Below are 16,970 nucleotides of genomic sequence, written 5' to 3'. Positions count from 1 at the left end.
GCCAGAAGAGAAAGGACAAGAAATTGGAAATCTATTTGAAAAAATACTGAAAGAAAACTTCCCTAATTTGGTGAAGGAAATAGACATGCAAGTCCAGGAAACACAGAGTTTCCCAAACAAGATGGATACAAAGAGGCCCACTTCAAGACACATCATAATTAAAATGCCAAACGTTAAGGATAAAGAGAAAATCTTAAAAGCAGCAAGAGTAAAGCAGTTAGTTACCTATGGACGAGTTTTCTTAGCTGTCAGCTGATTTTTCAAAACAAACTTTGCAAGCTAGAAAGAATTGGCAAGAAATATTCAAAGTCATGAAAAACAGGGACCTGAAACCAAGAGAGCTCTACCCAGCAAAGCTATCATTCAGAATTGAAGGGCAGATAAAGAGCCCTTCCCCCCAAAACAACACAAAACAAATCAAAGAAAAAAAAAAAAGCAAATCAAACCTAAGAGTTCATCATCACCAGACCATTATTATATGAAATGTTAAAGGGACTTAAGAAAAAGAAGATCAAAACTATGAACAAGAAAATGGCAATAAATATGTGTCAACAATCAAATCTAAAAAAAAATAAACTAAGCAAACAAAAAGAACAGAAATAGAGTCATGGATAGATACAAAGAGCATTCGATGATTGCTGTATGGGAGGAGATTAAGGGGAATAGGTAAAAAAGTGAGGAAATTAAGAAGTACAAGTAGGAAGTTACAGAATAGCCACAGGGATGTAAAGTACAGTATAGGAAGTGGAATAGCCAAAGAACTTACAGGCATGGCCCATGGTCATGGACAATGGTGTGGTGATTGCCTGAGGGTTCAGAGGGTACTCTTTGGAGGGGCACAAAGGGAGTCAAATTGGGACAACTGTAATAGCATAATCAATAAAATATAATCAAAAAAGAAAAAACAATTACCTTAAAGAAAAAATATCAGTGACATTTTGTTGCCTTATGTGTTTGAATGCATAGACTATGATAACCTGAAGGAAAATTCCATGTGCTCCCTGTGGATCACAAAGCACAGTCAGTACTGAGGCATCACTGTCTCCCTTGGTCTTCTTAGGGTGAAACTGGAGAAACCACACGTCACGCCAGAGAGACGACCAACATGAAGACACAAACAGTTGCATCATATTTTAGGGTAAGATATTAAATTATGATATGCTGTGCTTAAGGGTGTTATTTATTCTAAATGAGAGTGACAGATCAAAAGTTAGTAATATAGTGTGCTATCAACAAAAAAAGAATTTTTACTGTGTTTTAATTACTATTTGTTAGATATAGGATGTATTATAGTATACACTCAAAAATCTGTAAAATTACTGTATACTAGGTCCATCTTAATAGAGGGTTTATACCTGGATTAAAATTTGTCCATAGAACCAAATGCATTTCCACCAGAATAAAACTTAAAAAGGGCTTTTAATTTGATGCTACAGTAACTATTAATGCTCCTTCCCACTCCTGAATAATTTTAGGATAGACAGACAGGACAAGATTGAGCATTCATTCCCATTCCATGTCTTGCTGCACACAGATAAGGTGAAAACCTCAAAAGAATGAACACAGAGTAACCACTGGGTCCCTAAGGAAAACTAGTGCCTAAACTGCAAGAAGCTCTTGCCCAGCTTACCAACAGATTTGTCTATCACCTTTGTATCTACACTGTCTGGCAGATGTTTGCAAGGCTAGAGGAATGATGACTCACTGATAAATGTAATGAGAAAGGGCTCCAAAATAACAAACCCAGCCATGTGACGGAGATCACATCTGAGCCTCGGGGCCGAGAGGAAGCCATGCGAATCCAATGCTGTGTCAGTTGCCCAATGCCAGCGTTTGGTTTGCTCTGGCCTTGTAACTAACTGTAGGCTTCTGTATTTCCAGCACTGAAAGAGATCCAGCCATCAACAGCCATTAATGTCCACACATTCATTCCCTGGCCAACTACCTATAATCCTGGTCTCTAACATACCGGTTTTCTGGTATTCTACATTTAATTGAACCATGATTATCTTAATATGTTATATATTTAATTAATCAGCTACTAGTTTTTTATACTTAGGAAATTGGCTGCTGCTTTAATAAGGTATTGCTGCATAACAGTTTTCTTATTTCTATGATTTTTAAAATCTAAAATAAATCAGAAAATTATCAATCTAAAGCAGATTAGAGAATTTACATGGATTTGCTTATTTTTATAACTATGTCCTACATATTAAACTGCCTTAACTTCTCAGTCCTTATGTTAAAGTAGGAGATGATTCTGACAGGGATTAAAGTATGTTTACTTTTATTCTTTCTATAAAGAAAGAGCTAGATAAGGAAATTAGTAGCATAAGCAGGAAACTAGATTGTGTGCTTAAATATTATAATTTGGCAAGTCTCCCTGAGAGGATATAATTACTTATAAACTATATCAAAAATAATTTAATCTATTAATTACAGTTGCCTTTAGAATTTACAGACACATTTTTTAAAAGATTTTATTTATTTATTTTTAGAGAGGGGGAAAGGAGGAAGAAAAAGAGGGAGAGAAATAATCAGTATGTGGTTGCCTGTCACTTGGCCCCTACTGGGGACCTGACCCACAGCCCAGGCATGTGCCCTGACTGGGAATCAAATCAGTGACCTTTTACTTTGCAGCCCACACTCAGCCCACTGAGCTATACCATCCAGGACACAGGCAAAATTTTCCATAGCTAAGTTCCTAGTTATTGCCTCTACATTTTTATGAGGAAATCTGTCTTTTAAAACATACTATATAATCAGCAAAAGAAAAAAGCAAACAAAACATAACCAGAGACATTGAAATTAAGAACAATCTAACAATAACCAGAGGGGAGGGGGGAGGGGACAATGAAGGGAAGGGTTTTCAGGAACTACTATAAAGGACACACAGACAACACCAGGGGGGATGGTGGAAACAAGGGAGGGATGGAGGTTTGGCTGGGGCGGGGGTAGTGATGGGGGGAACGCAGACAACTGCAATTGAACAACATTGAAATACTTTTAAAAATAAAGTATACTGTATATAAAATTGTCATTAATACAAATTTCCCTCCATTCACTATGAGTTAACACAAGCATGTTTAATATTCAGTTTTTAGTTTTTGTTCCTTACAATAAAAAGTAAGACCTAGAAGCTCATAAACTTTTGTATGCCACACTGGGAAATTTACTTTTGTTGCATATTATAGTATTCCCTGATGGATTTGTTATCTAAAATGGTGGTGGGCCAACCTCATTTTGTTCGTTGCATCAAACCAAATAATGAACGTCAGGCAAGAAAATACGACAAAGAGAAAGTTCTGCTACAGCTTCGCTACACGGGAATTCTGGAAACAGCAAGGATTCGAAGGCTAGGATACTCACATCGGATACTTTTTGCTAACTTTATAAAGCGGTATGTGGATTCCTTTTTAAGTTTCCATGTGCAATTTATATCAAAATTCTTCAGAAGATTATAGGAAACAATAAGAAACAATTGCTTAGGCATTCTTGGGAGGAAGCATTTTGTTCATGCTAAGGATTGTGTATTGAAAGAGAAGGTAACCAGTCTGGTTACTGTCAGTATTTTGCTTGCTTGTCTGTTTTGTTGATTAGATTCCACTTACAGGTGAGATCATATGGTATTTGTCCTTCACCACCTGGCTTATTTCACTTAACATAATGCTCTCCAGTTCCATCCATGCTGTCCCAAAATGGACAAAACCAAAGACGGGTAGGATCAAGGGTGGGGACAGGGGATGGCTGGAGTGGGAGGGGGAGGGTGGGAGTAAAATAGAGACAACTGTACTTGACCAACAATTAAATAGATAGATAGATAGATAGATAGATAAGTAAAAGAGAAGGTAACCAGGAACTGGAGCTGCAAGTCTCTCTCAGCAGCTGGGAGGTCCAATGTGGCAGCACAGGCAGCATGATTGAGAGGCCTGAGCTCCTATCTGGTTCTCATCCTGGCCCTGCCACTTGCTGTGTGACCATGGCCTATACCAGTGATTCTCAGTAAGGGGAGATTTCACCCTCAAAGGACATTTGTTGATGTCTGGAGACACTTTGGGTTGTCTCACCTGGTGAGATGTGGAGATGGCTGCTGGCATCTAGTGGGTAGAGACCAGGAATACTGCCCAACATCCAAAAATGCGCAGGACAAGCCCCTGCAACAAAGGATTATCCAGCCTAAAATGTAAACGGTTGAGAAACTTCATTTCCCTCGTCAATAAACCTGCTATGACTACCCGATAGAACTGTTACAAGAATCAAATGAGATATGTCTCTAAAGGTGACTTAGGAGACATAAAGGGTATAAGGATTCCTTTCTGATATTTGAGATTAATGTAAAATGAACTAAACTGTATATTAAATATATTTTATTAAATAACACATTTGTGGTGATGTAGGGATTCAGTATCTTATGTATTTAAAATTTTAAATGCTTATGTTTTTGGTATGTATTCTATGGTTTGTATTAGCCATTAAACTTGAAGTTTTAGTTTTAAAAGTGAAGTCTATTCAAATTTTTAGGTAAAACTTAGCATTTGCGGAATTCTCCATATTCTCTAGCTTTTTTCAGAGTTTATCAATTAGTGTTAAGAACAAAGCAAAGGTTTGTGACTACACACAGAACTATGATTCTGACTCCCTCCACCCACCAGAAAACAGCAAACCAAAACATGACCTTGAGTCAAGCGTCCTTTTACTGGGGGTAACCAGTACCTTTACCAAATGAAATGAGAATCCTTATTCTTTTTACAAATTTTCATAGTTTCAGTAATCCATGGTAGTTCCTGATTATTTTTTTCTTTAAAGAAGTAGGAAAGAAAAGATAAGCATTCATTTGGAGCACCTTGAAGTGAAGTAAACCCTACCACTTTGTTATAATGGCATCTAAAATTACACAAATATGGTGACTTCCACACTGACAAATTCTTTATTTTAGTTTAACACAGACTTTAAAACTTCAAGTTTTAGAGTTCAGAAGTACAGCCAGCATCTAACTAATCACTGACTTCACTTCTCACATAGCAGACACAATTTTATATCCTAAACTAAGAAATTTAAAAAATTGTAATTCTTATTGGCCAGTAGGTAAAGTTTTCATTCTGAACATGAAAGAAAGCAGGTAACCCACAAGCTCTTGATGCAAAAGAGCCTCAAGTTTTAAATTAAAATTTGACCATGTTACCATGCTTTTCACTTTTAGAAGAGTAGATCTTTAACTTGCTTAAGAATTAATATAAGTAACATTAATATAATACTAATATATATATCCTTATATTTTAGTGATTTTTTTAATGTACAAGGTGCCATACTAATCACTATTGGAAACACTGAACTTTAAAACTTTAAAATGCAGGCTTAATCTTCAAGAAAAAACAATCCAGTTAAAATTATCTGAGCCATAGGCATGGAAAGTTAATAAGCAGTGCGGGGTAATAAATACCAAGATCCAAGGGAATGGTACACATAATATAAAAAACTGAGGAGAGAATGATCATCTCCAAGAGGACTGCTAAGAGAACATCAAGAAAGAAGACTCAAACTGGGACCAGATAGATGGCATGTTTGGTGGAAAAGACAGGAAGGAGCTTTCTCAGGGTATAAGTGGTGTGCCTAAACTAGAGGGGCTTAGATTAAACTGGATTGGCAGAATGGGTGTTACTGAAATGACAGACAATAAGGTGGGATAGGATGAGAAAACTGATCGGGTTAAAGATATGGCCTTGAATGCCAGACTAATCTAGTTCTTTCAAAATTATCCATGGTTCTACAATATGGACCATAAGGAAAACTAAGCTCATTTTCTTGATGATAATTATAGTGTGGGTTGCTTATTTAGAAGGACAGAGTGAGAATAAATTCTGAAATGTATTTCTAAGTCCTGTACTATTATAGAATAGCAAATTACTACATGATAAATGAGGAGAAGGGAAAACTAAGTAGATAGAGAACATGTGAAAAGCTGTTCTAAATAGAGGAAGTTCCAGAAATAAAAGACCAAGCCTCTTCTCTGTCACTGATTTGAAAGCTATCATCCAAATTGGCATAGACTCTTAGGAAGGCAGAACAATTTGCCAAGGCCCTGTGGAGGTGTAAATAGGGCTAAATGAACCTCCTCTGTCCTGCCTTAACCTTTGACTAACCTTCCTTGTGCAATGCAAAATTCATCAGACCCTTTGTCTGTTCAGTGGTAGAACACTTCTACTCTGTGGTAAAGAAACAATCTTAAGGAAAGGTATATAACATGAACTTACTTTGCACCTGACACTGGGTTTTTACTATAGTTATTTCAAATAAACCCTTATACTAAGAAACCACTGGAATTAGTTCAATTTTCCCACCAGGCATCTGTAACATGGTGGTTTGGCTCCCAGAGTTCTAATAGAACCAGAACTTATGATAAGCAGTAGTATAGTAAAGTAGGTAAGTAAACATACTTTGAAGTCAGAAAACCCAGGTATGAATCCCAGTTCTACCACTTATTTAAATATGTGACCTTGTTCAAAGTTACTTGAATACTAAAAGCTTCAGGTCTCTAATCTGCAAATAGGAATGATGATCATCATATCAGCTTTATATGTGGTTAGAAGCATTAAATAAAATAATATGTGCAAAGCTTATTGATAGAAACAATTGTCAATAATACATAATAATGATAATTATTTTATTATTATTTTTGCCTCAGCCCCCAAATCCCCAAATTACTATCCATAATGCTATAGTCCTAAATCCCACAGTTTAAATCACAAAGCTAACCAAAACAAAGCAGAAGTCAGTATGTTGGCTTTAAATCAAGTCTTTAAACCAAGAGGTACAACAAAGCACCAATCTGAGCGTTTCTCTATAAACACATCTGATCTGCTTAGATGTTTATTTCCACAGCAAAGTCCCAGAGACTGTTCATTAGTCATTCAATAAGCATTTAATTGAGCATCTACTGTGTTCCAATCCTTAAAAAAAACAGATGAACACAAATCCTAATCCAAGATTAATAAAAGAGTCTCTGATGTTAAGAAACTCACAGACTAGTTGTGGAGACAGGGATCTAATTATCTACATTATCATACAATGTAATGTAAACTCCAGGAGGCAAGGGTGTCTGTTGGTCTGCTGTGTTCATGGCTGTGTCCCCATCACTTACATGGGTGCCTGGAACATACTAGGTACTCAACAAATACTTGTTGAATGAATATAAGAATGGTGGATATTTTCAATGAAAGTATACACAAGGTACTCTGAGAGCATGAAGTAGAGATGGTGAGTGAAGAGGAAAGGGTAAGACTTCTTAAATTATAGTAGTCGTTCCAAAAAAGCAGAGAATCATAAAAGTAATATATACTATAAATAAATATTTATAAAAGTATAAGTACATACTATATATACTTTAACTTAGAATATGGGCATATATTCATTTTACAATCTTTTGAGATAGGATCAATTTTTCTCTTTGAATAAAAGTCCACTAATCAGAGTTAACTGACTCTTTCTTACATAAGCTATCCATAACCCCTTATTTATGATTTCTAGTTAATGTTTCTAGAAGTGAAGCAAGAAGCTAAAGATACTTGTAAAACAATCACAGGACTGAACATTTCTTGTTTCTCCTCAACCCTCTGTAATAGCTTCATCCATGTTTAATTCCCTAGTTTTCTAGAACACTTTTTTTTTTGAAATCTTACCAACACATTCACTGCAGTTTTGTATAAACAACTCTCTGGCTTTCCCCATTCATATTTCACCAATTTACCTGATAATTATTTGACTAATGTGTCCTCAAGTGCAACCGACAAAACAGGCTTGGCAGTAAACCCAGCTGGCTTGGCAGAGCAAAGCACACTGGCGCACCAGCGAGAGCTGCTGCCCGTGAGCTCCAGGAGTGCGGTGGACGTCAGTCAGTGTGCCCCACACAGGGAAGGAGAATGTCATGAACCCAGTCAGTCTGTTCATCGAAAAGAGGTTAAGAAGAGTCTCTAGCCTGTTGGATGAGTTGATCTCCCTTAAGAGAACAAGGAGTGAGGATGGAAGAACATTCAGGCATAGGAAATAACACACACAAAAGCATGGAGGCATGAGCAAACATGACCCTTCAACATAATTTTAAATAACTGTCATGACTGGAGCTCAAGATGACCATGGGAAGTTGCAAAACATGGGGCCGGAAAGATGGGCAGGGATACAGAGCAGGAAGCAGTGTTCAGACTAGTCATCATATGTGGCAACCAATTTTAAATGACTGCTTTCAATTTAAGTTCATATGACTTCATTTCCACTGCTTCTGAGCCTTTCATATTTATGTTACCTGCCAGCCTTTGAAAGGACCCCATTTTGCCATCTCAGCTTAGAACTTGGGAAATTCTCCAAGACTTTGAAGTCAGAAAAGGGTGTGATCAGATTTTCATTTTAAGATAATTCAGACAGAGCTGTACAGGTTGGCCTAGGGAAGGGAGAGGGGAGTGAAGATGGACACAACCAGTGAGGAGACAATTACAGACATCGAGGTGAGGAGTAGCTTTAAAGCAATGACAGTAGGAATACAGAGAAAGAAATGGATTCCAGAGGGACTTTTACGCTTGTTCAGTACACTGAGTGAAGAATAGGGGACACTCTAGGATGACACACAGATTTCTGTTAGTACCTTTTCAAAAGTGGTGATATTCACAAAAATAGGAACTAGCAGAGGAAAGAAAAGATGATGCATTTTGCTGAGTTTGGAGTGTCTGTGCAATAACCAGGTTAGGATATAGAGTCGGCAGTCAGAAGTAATGTGTTCAGAATCATGTAAACAGGTGTAAAGATACAGATTTAGGAATCATCCCATACAGGAAATAGTTGGAACCATGCATTTAACAAGAGATCTGTGAAGAGAGCTTAGAAAATAATGGAACACTGTAGGACACTAGCTTTTAAGCAGCAAATCTAAATATGAAGCATGTCAGGGAGACTGAGGAGGGAGCAGCCAGGGGGACAAGGTGGGATGGAAACCCTGGGGACACTCTCAAGACAGAGAGAGTGGTCAACAATATCAAATGTTGCAGGAAAACACTTATGATTAAGGTGGAAACAATGCTTTAGATTTCATTACTAAAGGTTATATGTGATCCAATTAAGATTCCAGGAGCTGAGGAGTGATGGGAAGTAGAGAAATGGAGACAATTATTTCAAAAAATCTTTCAAATTACCTATAAAACCAGTAGGGGATATAGAATCATTTTAGATGAGAGACTTAGGGGGTTTGTTTTGTACCAAGTGGAAGGAGCTACAAGTAAGAAAAAGAATAAAAAATATACAGAAAAGGAGGAGAAGTCGGCACCCAGAATACAAGGAGATGGAGAATGAGTATCTCCTCTTCTGAAGGAGGAAGAAAGAATCAATAGTGGGCAAATGAACTTGTAGTTGGGGAAGAAGTTGGTGGAGCTTGTGCCTGGTGGCCTCTAGTAAAACAGTAGACAAGTATATTTGCTGAGAGTGGTTCAGAGTGCAGGGAAAATGTAGGGCTTGATGGGGGCAGGAAAGATTAAATAGCTATGTGGGGATTGAGTGAGGGAAGTGGCCACGGACACCAATGAGGATTCTGAGCATCCTTGAGGGCCCAGCTGAATCAGGAGGCCATATATGTGTAGGGGAGTACACCATGAATAAATGGGGATTTTCACGGGCAGTACTCTGAAGCCTGACATGAGAGCAGAGAAGCAGATGGTGGCCCAGGGTGGTCCAGGTTTGCATGTTTGCAGAGCATGTGCAACAAAACAATGAGAGTGAGAGAGTCAAGGGTGTTCACTTAGGGTGGCTCATGTGACGACTTTTGAGATCCTAACTGGATCTAGAAGGAAATGAAGCCGGGACACAGTTGACAGACTGAGAAAGAGCAAGTTTAATACTGAAGCCCTGGACAGTGTGGCTCAGTTAGTTGGAATGTTTTCCCATAAACTGATAGGTTGTGGATTCATTCCCCAGTGAAGGCACACACCTAAGGTTCAGTCCCCTGCTGGGGTACCTACAAGAGGCAACTGATCAATGTTTCTCTCTCACATCAATGTTTCCCTCCTTCCCTTCCCCTCTCTCTAAAATAAATAAGCTTATCCTTGGATGAGGATAAAAAACAAGTTTAATCCTCCAATGGGCAGGGCTAATGCATGGGAGACTAATAGGCACTTTCTGAGATTATTTGCACAGACAGCAAAAACTATGGCCATCACTTCATTGTAGACCATTCTAAGCCAGAATTCTCCAAAAGCCTAACCAGAAACTGGTTCATCTGAAGATTCAATGTAATGAAATGGTGGAACTAGGATGTATTATTTTTAGAGGTTTTATCTGTGGGCTCATATTTAGATAAGAAAGTTGATACTTAAAGAGGTTCCATGGTGTGTCTAAGTCCACACAGGTAACTAGATTAGAGCTCTGCTCCCCTAGCTCTCAGTAGGGCACACTTCACTTCGCCGTGCTACCACAGTCTGCCACATAGCATGGCCTCTTTCTGACATTTAAAACCACTGAAACTTGCTGCTTTGCTTCCACTGAACTCTCAGGTTAATCCTGCACCAAGAAATTGGATAAACATAAGGTAGTATTGAAAACTCTAGAAATCTGCCTTTTTGCACAAGATTGTTGACCAGTGAAAACTGGTTTTTCTTCCTTTAATTCGCCCCCTTTCCCCACTAGACTGTGATTAGCCTGAAAAACTTACGGCCTCTTTTACTCACTTCCTCCTTTCAATTATTAATGTATTAAACCAACAGAGAAATCAACCAGCAACAGACAAGGCGTAACTCAAGGAAAACAGTGATAGAAAGTGTGTAAACACTGGTGGGAAGTTTGCATAGACGTAAACCCTTTCATCCAATTTTAAGATCAGCTTCCAATGTTTTTGTGAAAGTGAAAAGAAAAGAATAAAACCATTCCCTCTGCTTCTTGCCACTGGAGCCCTTCTGCATTCAGTGCACAGAGAAATGTTACTTTTTAAAAAATACCCAGCTAATTTTTTTTAATTTTTATTGAATATATTGGGGTGGCATTGGTTAATAAAATTATATAGGTTTCGAGTGTACAGTTCTACAATGCATCATCTGTATAATGTATTGTGTGTTCACCACCCAAGGTCAAGTCCCATTCTGTCACTATTCACCCCTCCCTTTACCCTCTTCTACCTGCCCCCATGCCCTTTCTTTCTGGTAATCATCATACTATTGTCTGTGTCTGTGAGTTGGTTTGTTTTTTTTCCTTCACTATTTCCATCCAGCCCCCTTACCCTTTCCCTCTGACAGCTGCCAGTCTGTTCTGTGTATCTGTGTGTCTGTTTCTATTTTGTTTGTGTTCCAGTGCAGCTTTTTCCAGAGATTTCAGTGTTAAGTGTTGAAAAGCAATTACTAAACCGAAAAAAACAGTGCTCAAATTCATACAAATAGCCTGGACTGGATTTGTGTTAGTCTAGAATTTGATCTACTCCAGAGCTGGTCTAGAGTGCCTGAGGGATCTGCTGCATTAAATCTGAGGCATCTATTCCCTCCCCTCCATGGAGCTGTTGCATGACCACCAGGCTCAGAGATGTTGGACCTTTGCAAAATGCTAACCAGCCCGTTCTCCCACTTGAAGGTACCATGTTCTCTGCTACAAGTGGAGCGAGGAGCCCCCAGTGAGCCCCGACACCTGTGCCACCATTTTGGAAAAAGCTGGTCTTGATAACTGGGCTCTTGGAAAAACAAAAGTAAGGTTTTCATGTAATTTTCAAGACAAAAATTAGTAGTTATGTTAGCTTTACTGAGAATTATAACATTTTACCTTGATTGAAAATGTTATGGCTTTTTATATTACAGGATCTTAGTTTCACATAGGGGAAAAAGATTTTCTTCAGCAAAATTAAATATTTTGTTCTCATAAATGTTTCTTTTAAGAAGTCCAAGAAAAAAAATTGTCTTGAATACTTATCCAAAAATAGGATGAAATTTATAGTGAGTATACTTCAGATCAAATAGTATCGAAAACAGACTGATGTATTTTCTCTATTTTATCACTGCCAAATATAGTCAAAAAGCTGTAGAAAACCATGATCTAAATAGGATTTTGTGTTTTTTCTTAATTCTCAAATCTTCTATTATAAACTTGAAATTTATCTAGAATGAAGTACTTACCAATATTATTAGACTTGCTATATGTGTTTGTGTACTGATGTGCTCTGTATTAGATGTGAGAGCCTGTGAGATCTTAGTTTATTTTTTTTTAAACTATGGTACATTTTATTTATTTATTTATTTATTTATTTATTTATTTTTAGAGAGGGAAGGGAGGGAGAGAGAGAGAAACATCAATGTGCGGTTGCTGGGGGTTATGGCCTGCAACCCAGGAATGTACCCTGGCTGGGAATCGAACCTGGGACACTTTGGTTCCCAGCCTGAGCTCAATCCACTGAGCTACGCCAGCCAGGGAGATCTTAGTTTATTTAATCCCTTAGAACATGCAGTAAAAAATCATAACCCATTTTTAATATGGAAGTAAGACAGGGGGCTTCTTGGAGAAAAGATACATTGGACTTTGCAGGTACCCGCGGAGTATCACAAGATGGGTATAAACAGATAGAGTACCAGGTCTTTGGGGCACATAAATGTGTCGCTGGGGGAGGATGGATCAGAGAGCCCATCTAAAGAAAAGAAGTACCCAGAGACTGACCACTCAAGGATAACCACTGTCAGCCATACCATAGACCCAGACTCAGACAAACTTCCATGGTTGCAAAGAAATTTGGATTAGTCTTGGAGGGAGGAGGTGTGGGAATCTTCATAATATTCAGATGAGATGTTGGTACTGTAACAATTTAAGAGATTTGTTTCAATGTTTATCTTAGACTGAGTCCTACATGTTCAATAAACTATATTTACTTTAGTATTTAGAAGGGGGAAATTTGGAGCACTAAAAAGATGTGTATTTTATTCATATCCTTTTCTTTTAAATGTTCACAAAGATGAGGTTTGTCAGGCTGAAATCTCATGATTCACGGTCTGAAACACATGCATAACTTCAAATGGAGTTTTAACTTGTAAAAAGGCCCTTTGCGGTTCCAGTTCTGCATGATATTTGAGTAACATTTTAAAACTATTAAAGCTATTTGTATTTTTCCACTTCACCTTTTCCAACTCATTAAGATGGATAAAAGTATTCACTATAGGAACATTTCTAATGCTGCACACACACAAAAAGATGACCTTTTTAAACAGATTGAATTTTAAATGAATTGTCAACAGTAGAATGGACTAAATATATTAATATCTAGAGCCCTGTAGAAATTAAAAGTAACTTCAATCAAAATGTATAAAGCTGAACTGTTTGCCTCTGGTGCCCAGCTTTCAAGTAATGGAATTTTGAGAGAATTTCAGAGTCTGGGCAACCAGGTCTCATGACTCAGCTATTAAATTTGAATTTAAGGGACTTTCTTAGTGGATTCAGTAAACTCTCTTTGAGGAGAATTTTATTAGTAAAAGTAGCCATTAAAAGGAGAAGAAGAAAAAGAACCTTCCTATTTCCTTGGGAGGGGGGTGCAGGGGAGGGAGCAGTGTGAAAACTCTTAGGTGAGAACACCTGCAGGCCTCACGCCCCCCTTTTGCTAGAATTCATTTTGATTTTTAAACGATCAAAGTCAGCCCTCCTTCCTCCATGGTGGCCGCTGGGTCTGGTGAGGAAGTTGCTCATTCCGCCCTCTGCTGACAGCACAAAAGCCCCCAACGGACAGTGCGCCTCCTTGTTCACCTGTACGTCCCCAGCGGGTGAGTGCGAGTAATAGGTCTCCATAAGCATTTGATTAATGATCTGCCATAACTATAATTGCTTTCTGTCTTGCAAATAGCTTTGTAAGATTTTTAGATTAGGGAAATATATAACTGTCTTTTAAAAAATAACAGCATAAAAATTAGCTTTGCTTAAAGTATATGATGCTAAAACTGATAGAAGAGCTCAACATCCTCCACTCTTATTGGCCCAGTCCACAAGACCTGGTTACCTGTTGCAAATAAACAGTGTGATTTTCAAACTGTATTTCTTCTCAAAGAGAAGCATGTAAGCATCTTCTTCAAGCATATAAATCTATGATGTCAGAGCAACATTCAGGCCAAAATCTTATGCTTTGGGAGACCATAAGATAGTGCTCTCCAAAATCTAAAAAGATTTAAAATGTGATCCATTCTTCAAAGCATACTGCATGACTGTTCACATCTGTGTGCCTTAGTTTTATTTGTATTTTCTTTTAATTCTCTTAAGGTGTTTCTTAAATATTATCATGTGGAGCAGTTAAATTTAATGCGAAAGGAAGCCATTGACAAGCTTATTTTGATTCAAGCCTGTGTCAGAGGATTCTTGGGTTCAAGAAGGTACCAAAAGATACAAGAGAAGAGGAAAGAGAGTGCTATAAAAATACAGTCAGGTAATCATCAGACCATCTCACAGTGTAACAACATGTAATGTTATGTTTTGATATGGGCATGAAATCAAATCTTCAATACAAACCTCCAGTTCTTATGCAACTTCTGCATTTCATTCCAGACTCTTACCTTGATACTTTCTGTATACTGAATCTAAATCAGATTGTTCTAGTGATTGATACTTTTAATATTTGAACAAATGTTTTCTTTTAAATAAAATAATTTAATTTTTAAATTTTCTACCAAGTATTATCGAAACACAATTGACCTACTCTGCGAGATAGGGCAAGTGATTGAATTAATTACAGATCTCAAGCATCATATTATTATAACCCATTGGACAACAAGATTTATTCTACTTCATTCCAAAGGTTACACTTGCCATAATTTGTGACATCTTAATTAAATTTCATTTTAAATGGCATTCAATTCTTTCTGTTAATTGTAGGGACATAATATTTATAACCATATTCTAAATTTTTATTAAAATATATTCAGAGTTGGATTTTGCTTTCCATTCTTCTGTAAGAAACTAAATTTAGAACCTAATATGGCTTAGTACAGTATCTTTCCAAGTTTTTTGACTGAACATCTATAGTGAAAAATTTATTTTACTCTGTAACCTGATACATACACATACTACAAGCAGTGCACACTGACATTTTCTATTCTGGCTTATTTTATTTCATTTTTAGATGCTAGATTTAGCCCACTAGATCAATTTTAAGATCCACTATTGATTTGCAGCCTGTATTCTGAACAACACCGATGCGATGGGCAGAATAGCTAACTAGCATCGCAGAGATTCATGTTCCAGCCCTCATTCTGTCACTCCGTGAAGGCTTATCATCATCTCCTTCGGAATTTTAAGACCTTAACTTCTTCTCACTGGGACAACAAAATGCAAATCCTGTAGTTTGGGATCTAATTCTTTATCCACAATTCCAAAGTTTATAAAATGATGAAAAAGGGTTTTCCATAATTCATTTGAAAGTGAAATATGACCCTGTTTTTACAGTCCTTTCTTCATCCCACTTAAAAATATCGTGTTATTCTGCTGAAACATTAGCATTGAATTATGAAATGCCAGCCTGACATGGTGTGTGTTACAAAATATGTTACCACATTTTGCCATATGTAGTGTGCACCCATGTTTTTGGACCAAATTTTCAGGAAAACAAATCTTTCTTTTTAATTTTTTATTTATGTATCTTTAGAAACAAAATCGATTATCAAATTCCCGGGTATTATTTTGCAAACAGATATCATTATTGCTTTCTAGAGTTACACTTTTAATGCATAAGCATAAATAAGAGAATTAAAAACACTTATATAGATATGGAATTATATTGCCCATGTATAATGTGCATTCTTATTTTTCCCTCAAAAATTTGAGGGGAAAAGTGCACATTACATATGGCAAAATACTTTATTTGCTCTCACCTTCTCTTAAAAAGAAGAAAAGTTTAAATCTGAATTCTGAAAAATATCCAGCTCCAAGGAAAATTGGCCAAAAGATCCAAAAAACATTTGGTAATAGCACCTTTTACCCATGGATAGGCTAACATGACAAAAATAAAAGGAAAATAATTATTAACAGATTTTAAGCAAATTAGTACATGTTGTGTTTTTATTAATTTCACCCATTTCTATCATTTTAGTTTCATCTTAATATTGTTTTTAATACAAAAGTTAATCTAACTATTTTCTTGCTATATAGCTTGTCATTTAGAAAAATCTTATTAATGTATTCCTATTTTTTATAAACCTGTTCTATTTCAAGCCTTTAGTTTCATTTTCCTCTTTGAAATTAGTGGTCAAAAAGACATTTGTTTCTACTCATTGAAATAATGGTCTTTTATTTATTATGATTAACACTACTCTGGGCCTTTTATGTTTCAGCTGCAAGAGGACTTCTAGTGAGGAAACAAAGAAAAGAAATCGTTAACACCAAAAACACAGCAGTGACAACCATTCAGACTCAGGATCAGGAATTTGACTACAAGAAAAACTTTGAAAATAAAAGGTATAATAATATCATTCAAATACTATTTTGACACTCTAGAGTTTTCAAATCTGCAAAGTCACCAAATAAAGTTCACAATCTTTCTGGTACCCAGCCAGGCTCCTAATGTTGATGCATTAAATTGTCAGCAAACACCTGTCCCCACTTTCAAGCATTTTATCCTTCTGGGGAGTGCATTGGCCACACTGATGACCACACTTTCCTTTTCAAAGTTTTTCCTTCCTAGGTTCTGCCACACTGCTCTCTAGAGCAGAATTAGAAGTACTTATAATTTCTAATGTCCTTTGCTAATTTCTTCTCCTCTCTCCTTATTTAAATCCTGCTCTACACCTAAATATTGTTCCCAGGCTCTCTCATTCATTCTCATGGCCCTAATAACCAACAAGCCATTGGTTCCTAAGTCATAATCTAACATATAAAGCGTAACACCTTTGCCCTTTTTCCTCTTGAACCTCCATATCTGTATTTCTAAGCACATATTCGCAGACCCACCTGAATTCATTTATACGGTGGGTGTTATGCTAGCAGTGGGAACACACAGA

General features: G+C 37.0%; 1 protein-coding gene across 1 annotated transcript in view; it reads left to right on the top strand.

Annotated features, from left to right (window-relative positions):
* The window catches only part of MYO3A (myosin IIIA), a 204,354-nt gene that overhangs the window by 143,687 nt on the left and 43,697 nt on the right, over window positions 1-16,970 (top strand). Inside the window, exons 23-27 of the mRNA XM_028507652.2 lie at window positions 1,061-1,138; window positions 3,195-3,400; window positions 11,590-11,701; window positions 14,242-14,404; window positions 16,305-16,428. Coding sequence (XP_028363453.1) covers window positions 1,061-1,138; window positions 3,195-3,400; window positions 11,590-11,701; window positions 14,242-14,404; window positions 16,305-16,428 — 683 coding nt within the window. The remainder of the gene's footprint in view (window positions 1-1,060; window positions 1,139-3,194; window positions 3,401-11,589; window positions 11,702-14,241; window positions 14,405-16,304; window positions 16,429-16,970) is intronic.

Source organism: Phyllostomus discolor, chromosome 1 (assembly GCF_004126475.2).
Source record: "Phyllostomus discolor isolate MPI-MPIP mPhyDis1 chromosome 1, mPhyDis1.pri.v3, whole genome shotgun sequence".
NCBI classification, from domain to species: Eukaryota; Metazoa; Chordata; class Mammalia; order Chiroptera; family Phyllostomidae; genus Phyllostomus; species Phyllostomus discolor.
The sequence above is the reverse complement of the archived record's forward strand: the minus strand, read 5'-3'. Positions and strand labels throughout refer to the sequence as shown.